This window comes from Sesamum indicum, linkage group LG9 (genome assembly GCF_000512975.1).
Source record: "Sesamum indicum cultivar Zhongzhi No. 13 linkage group LG9, S_indicum_v1.0, whole genome shotgun sequence".
Taxonomy (NCBI): Eukaryota; Viridiplantae; Streptophyta; class Magnoliopsida; order Lamiales; family Pedaliaceae; genus Sesamum; species Sesamum indicum.
The window spans coordinates 6217535-6223683 of record NC_026153.1 but is presented as its reverse complement, the minus strand read 5'-3'; the positions used below and the strand labels follow the sequence as shown (position 1 = coordinate 6223683).

At 36.5% G+C, this 6149-nt stretch overlaps 2 protein-coding genes and 1 non-coding gene across 3 annotated transcripts in view; 1 reads left to right on the top strand and 2 right to left on the bottom strand.

The window, feature by feature from the left end:
• The window catches only part of LOC105170778 (BTB/POZ domain-containing protein At3g44820), a 5182-nt gene extending 4096 nt beyond the window's left edge, over positions 1-1086 (bottom strand). The window contains exon 1 of the mRNA XM_011091687.2: positions 42-1086. Within this exon, the coding sequence (XP_011089989.1) occupies positions 42-91 (50 nt within the window). The 5' untranslated portion in view covers positions 92-1086. The remainder of the gene's footprint in view (positions 1-41) is intronic.
• Positions 2263-2335, top strand: TRNAR-UCU. The gene has a single exon. It is a non-coding gene; the product is annotated as a tRNA-Arg (tRNA).
• On the bottom strand, positions 2777-6147 carry LOC105170777 (UDP-D-apiose/UDP-D-xylose synthase 2). Its single transcript, XM_011091686.2, has 9 exons — positions 5782-6147; positions 5138-5230; positions 4924-5031; positions 4155-4269; positions 3938-4071; positions 3750-3851; positions 3578-3670; positions 3322-3457; positions 2777-3234 (listed from the first exon to the last, which is right to left on the bottom strand). The coding sequence occupies exons 1-9, from the start codon at positions 6049-6051 to the stop codon at positions 3122-3124; spliced, it is 1164 nt and encodes a 387-aa protein (XP_011089988.1). The 5' UTR covers positions 6052-6147; the 3' UTR covers positions 2777-3121.

Here is a 6149-nt window from a genome sequence, read left to right as displayed (position 1 = left end):
CAGAAGAGGAGAGGGAGGGGGGGGGGGGGGGGGGGGAATACCAGTCATTTCCTTCACGGTGGAATCCAGAAATTTTCCCAGCAGGAGCCATCAATAGGCAAATTTCAGACGCAGCCTCTTTTCTTTCGTTCACAGAAAAGACTCACTTCGTGTCAGTCCTCCTCCTCTCAAATAAATGTCTAATTCAATTCAAATTCCCTCTCTCTCTCTCTCTCTTACAAACCCAAGCCATAAAAGCATCCCTTCATTTCAATCAATTCATTTCAAACAACAGAGAACCTGATATTATTATTCCCACAGCTCAGCACTTCATTAATTAAGCATACACTAATAAACAAACCCCACAAAATGGGGCAGCCCACCAACCATCTCAACCACAAATACCCCGTTCTCAATGAAAGAAAAAGAAATAAATAAAAAAAAAACAAGTGAGATAAGCCCAGAGTTTACCGAGTCAACTTTTGGTCATACTCATTAGCAAAAACAAACAGCAATGATGAGTCATAAAGACTCTCTCTTTACAGCCCTGCTGTGCTCTCCATGTTCTTGCTCATGAAAAGTCCAACCCATTGTTCCTAAAGACAGCAACAGTATGGCAAGTACCTTACTCTATTCTACTTTATATATACATCTATATAGAAAAACACAGTTAAAAATATATGAGAAGGTGAAAAAAATGAAAACGTTTATACTAGTTTCTATAAAGATTCGAGCTTGCCCCAAAATCCATTTCCGTTTGGATATCTGAACTATTTTGAGTTTGACCCACTTCTCTATATCTCCAAAATCTACAAATTTGCGCGTGTTTGCACCTATTTTTCCATGTGCTGACACGCTATGTAACAGGGAATTTAGCCGGCCAAAGAACAATGGGCTTAGAGTAGAGTTACAGCCAGACAATAAGACATGGCTAATCATGAGAGAGATTAAAAATATGATGTAACGTTTGGGTGTGGCTTTTTGTCGAACGGGTGGTGCGGGCGAAAATCCAGAGGACATGGATCCAAGGAGAGCGAGGCTTCGGGTATTGTGCTGGGCACGCATGCGAAGAGAATTTAGAGATACTTCTTCTCCCATTTTTCAATTTTTAAATCTATCCATACTCTTTAGGACTTATTACAATTAGATTCTTCTAAACGTATGAAATTATGTTTTTCTTAAAAAAAATAAAAATTACATTTATATCCTTTCAAAAATCCTTCTTTTACAAATATGATTATTCTGTTAGATTTTGGATAAAAAATACTAAAGTCAATAAAAAATAATTTCACAAATAATGAGGATATATTTATAATTATGTTGTAGTTCAAAAAATGTGGTTATAATTTATCTTAAAATCAAATTTTACGTAATAAACATAAATCCACATATGAAAAGTTGGATTCGATAAACTCTGACAAAAAAAAAAAATTAATATTTGAATGCATATTCCCTTTTTCTTTGTGATAAAAAACAATAATTGCGTATAATTATATATATCAATCATTCATTTTTAATCAATAATTAAAAAGAATAATAAGAAATAAAGTCACATAAAAATGACAAATATGAAATTCCAATCTAAACCATTATTGATTAAATATATTTAAACGAAACAATCAAACGATTCATGCACAAAATTTGAAGGCATCGTAATAAAATTTTTAGTGTGTACGAGCGCTTGTACGGAAAAGAAAAACTCATTGATTAAGTATATACATTGATGTAGTAGTGTGATTGATGATGAGGTGATTTTGTAATTGGGCATGAAGAAATCCAACTTTGCTTTGCTTCTAAGGTAGGAAACTGAAAGCTATAAAGTGCCTGGAACAAAACATGCTTCTATTATGTTTGTTTTTATTTTTGGCTCATTTTAAAGATGGGCAAAAAAATTTGTGTGTTTGGGTCATTTTATTTTATTGTTTTCAAATTTATTTTTAAGTGTTTTGTTTGATTTTGTGCATCTATAGTCCAACTGTACATATATAATTAGAAAATATAATTTATTTTAATCCACAAACAACTAAATAAATTAAATACATATTCATACATATATATAATAATATATATAAAAGAGATATGATCTGAAAATGAATAATACTTTTTGTCTCTCATTAATCAACATTAAACATATCATACTTATTTTATATTATATCCAAAAACAAATCCAAACATATACACTATCTCTAACTTATTATCTTTGTTTGTCTCTCTCTTTTTCCATAAACCACCCCAAAACAAAATTGAAAACTTGGAATGTTTGTTGATGTAAAATGCCAGGAAGCGCTTGTGGCCTAATGGATAAGGCGTCTGACTTCTAATCAGACGATTGTGGGTTCGAGTCCCACCAGGCGTGATTTTCTTACTTTCTTAGGTTTTGGACCTTTTCAGTGTTATTCACCAAAATCTGTGCTACCTCTATTTTCTGATGGGTCCAATTGGTTTGGGCCGCTACAAATCAAATGCAGAGTATTTTACAGAGGTCTAATTCTGCTGCTACCCCACTTTGTTTTGTTTCCACTTCACCACCAGTCCACTTCTACTTTTCAGAAATTTGCTTTGTCCCCATTTTTATATATCAGTATTCTTCAAGGAATCCTTACCACAAGTTGTATATTTGTTCCTACAGCAAGATTTGAGCCTTTCAACTCCAGCTTGCACAAATTTATCATCCCAACTGGATCATCAACTTATTTTTCTTATGGGGAAGGAGGATTGCTTATCATCTCAGAAAAGCATAGAGTATATATGGTGCAGGCTACAGAAGTAAAAGAGTTTAATTCTTTTAGAAAATATATAAATTAACAATCAATTATAAGATATCATGACTGGGAAGTTTGAACACAATGATACAACATGCTCCTTGTACGAAAACAAAGAATAGGACACTATCACCACCACCTAAACGAAAAATGTTGGTCGCCTTTCCTCATATCCAAAGTCTAATGGCACGTTCAGCAAAATATAACGGATTCCCTGGTGGATTGGGCATACAAGGTCGTTAAGCTAGAGCTGTAGATTACTGAAATCCGAGAGGAAGAATAGGAACCGTATATTGATATACTGAGAGATCCTTGAGAAAGAATTGAAAGGGCTGCGCTAAATAGAAGTGAATGAAGGCGAATGAATGCCGTATGGTCGCTTAACTTGCCACCACTTTTGAAGTAGCCTTCTTTATGGCTTCCGCGTATGTCCTGTGTTGGTAAGTAAGAGTGGATTCGAGCAAATCCCATAGCGAAGTCTTTGGATTCCACCCTGAGAAATATTTAATAGAAGGGAAAGGTCAGAAAGAGGATAGTTCCAACAAGTAATTGTTTTTGCTACAAGAGAATGACACTTTACCAAGTTGTCTATTGATTATGGTCATGTCCGGAATTCTCTTATCACTATCATCGTATCCTTCACCGTAGAATTCTTTCGAGCTTACATCAACTGTAGGTGTGTCTAGTGGAGATTCTCCGGCGACCTTTGCATAAACCTGCAAGCATGCAATAAAAAGAGGAATTGGAAGAATTAATTACCAAATACAGAATTTTACATTCGGAAGACAAGAGAAAAATAGTACATGAAACGCTTAACAGCTATAGATCTGGATTACCTCAGTCATCATTTCAGCAAGTTGTCTGACTGTAACTTCATTGTTAGGGTTGCCCACATTAAATATCTGACCATTTGCCCTGGCTGGGTTTTCCTGAGAAATGTCACTCCATTAAACTACAATTCTACAGATTTATGTCAAAAAATGTTAGGAAGAGAAGCATAGAACAGACAATCATCAACAGAACAGCTTCAATGGCATCCTTAATATAGACAAAGGTTCTCTGTGATTGGCCACCATCCACAAGCTTCAGAGGTTCACGCCGTAAGAGATTCTGAGAAAAAGAGAGGGTAAATGGGAGATGGGATAGCTTAAATACCTAAAACGATGCAATTAAGTAGCAAGTAAAAATGATCTTACATTGCTAAAGCAGGCCAGAACTCTCGGAACACCCTCACTCGGACCATCAATTCCTGGTATGAAATCCATCCTAGGACCAATCCAGTTGAAGGGCCTCACAATTGTAAATTCGAGGCCATTCTCAGCACCCTCAGCTGTTGAACAGGAATATAAGTAGAACATAAAAAATGCAGTGTCAATTATAACATTGAACTACCAAAAAATACAAGACCATTACCATAGATCAACCTCTCAATTAACTGCTTTGCACATGCATACGACCACCTCTGCTTCTCAACAGACCCAAAAATGCAAGGGGAGGCATCTTCCTTAAGAACATAGTAAGCAGGGTCCTGATGCAAGAAGGTGAATGGTGATTCAGAATTTTCTTTAACAACCTATCTAACCAAAGCCAAACAGAAATGTAATCCTCTGGTTATACTATTCCGTAAGCTGAAACTTCATGGAGAACAAAAAAGCTTACTGTAAGCTATCGCCGAAGCGAACTTTGCTCCTCAAATGATTACATATTTTTGTAACATATGATGGATACACAAGGCATAAATTCTGTAATAATTACGTTACAATTTCTTTCTGATAAGCCCCATCTTGTTATGACCTCCCACTACCATAAGATTACACTTGAGAAAAGGTTAGACATGTATTATGCTAAGCTTTTAAGGCAATATAAGATTCAGAAAAGGTCCCTTCACATCAAGCAGATTTTCTCTTACCTCTCAAAGATGATTATCGGTGAGCATATTAAAAGGATTATCACCAAGAGAAAACAACAGTTTCAGAATCCGTAAAGAAAAAATGGGAGGAATGACATAAAAACTAGTGCAGCCGACCTATATCTATCTATCAGTGTTATCAGTATGACAAAATACTCAAATTGAAATGTGAAAAATACTTCTAATTAACAACTCAGGGTGGGTAAATCAAACCCCTGATCCTCCACTCTAGAAATCTAATGCAAGTTGGAGGAAATAAAAGCAAAGGCTCACCTGCCGTAATGGGCTATCTTTGGGTAAAAAGCAACCAATTGTTTTCCCGTAAACTTCACAAGTGGAGAAATGTATGAGACGCTTGCCATTTTCGGAACAGTATTTAACCTAAACCCACAAAAATCAATCAACTTCAAAAATCAAGATATATTTAGTTAAATCTTATGACCAGAATAATTAAAAAGCAAAGCTGTACTGATACGAAACAACTTACCACAGGGAGGGCATCAATGAAATTGCTGTAAATTGTGTCGAGAGGACGAGTATTGTAATCTGCTGGAGTGCAGATAGCAGCGAGGTTTATGGTCTACGCCACAAGAAAACATCTAGATTTAGTCCAGGTCAAAGTTTGCAACTTATACAAACTATTAAAACAATCACATTAGTGGTCCAGCTAGAAATAAGTAGGAAAAACCACTGAGCAAGACTTCGTAAGACCAATAGTATAGAATTACTGACAATGAAGCTGGTATACTACAAAGCAAGAATGAAACAACCATGGTGGAAGAAAGAACAGATTGATTAAACTAGACTAGTCTTACATAGAAAAACTAAATTCAGATCCGCAGAGATCCAGAAGTTCCTACCAAGATCTAAATAAACTCCAAACTCAGAAACAAACCCAGTAATAGTGAAACATGCCAAAATTCAGTTCCATTATAGCTTACCAAAAACCTCGCACCATTAAAACCAAAGCAGGGAATTCAAAGCAACGACAACGAGCAGAAATGAAAAGATCAAATGGAAACAAAAAAACTCAAATAATCACAAATCCAGATCCGAATTTAGGCACAGCCTAAAACCAAACTCATTCACAGAAATGCGGAAATTAAGGGCAAGAAGCGTCCGGAAAATTACAAGATCCGCCATGCGAATAAGGCCTTCGAGGCGAGAGTCATTCTTGATATTAATTCGGTGGAACTGGATGCGGTCGGCCCATGGGAGGGAGGAAGGCTCAAGCAAGTGTTTGATCTTGTCATCATACACATCCACAGCCAGCACCTTATGCGGCGTCTCGGACATGAGCTTCTCGCAAAGATGCGAGCCGATGAAACCTCCGGCGCCGATCATGCATATCGTAATTGGCTTTATCGGGTTACCATCCAGATCTACTCTGCCATTGGCCATCTCTTTCCCGCACCAAGAAACTTCTACTCACTGCTGCTCTCGAGGATTTATGTAGTAACGTCAGTGCGTGTGAATTTCAGGTGAGATTTTGAGGGATT

Excerpts from the sequence above, each read along its gene's own strand:
- LOC105170777 (XM_011091686.2), bottom strand. The coding sequence starts at position 6,051 with ATGGCCAATGGCAGAGTAGATCTGGATGGTAACCCGATAAAGCCAATT. Across the intron at positions 4,270-4,923 it reads AAGATAGCCCATTACGGCAG|GACCCTGCTTACTATGTTCT; the intron begins GTGAGCCTTTGC and ends TTCTTGCATCAG. Across the intron at positions 4,072-4,154 it reads AATTGAGAGGTTGATCTATG|CTGAGGGTGCTGAGAATGGC; the intron begins GTAATGGTCTTG and ends CCTGTTCAACAG.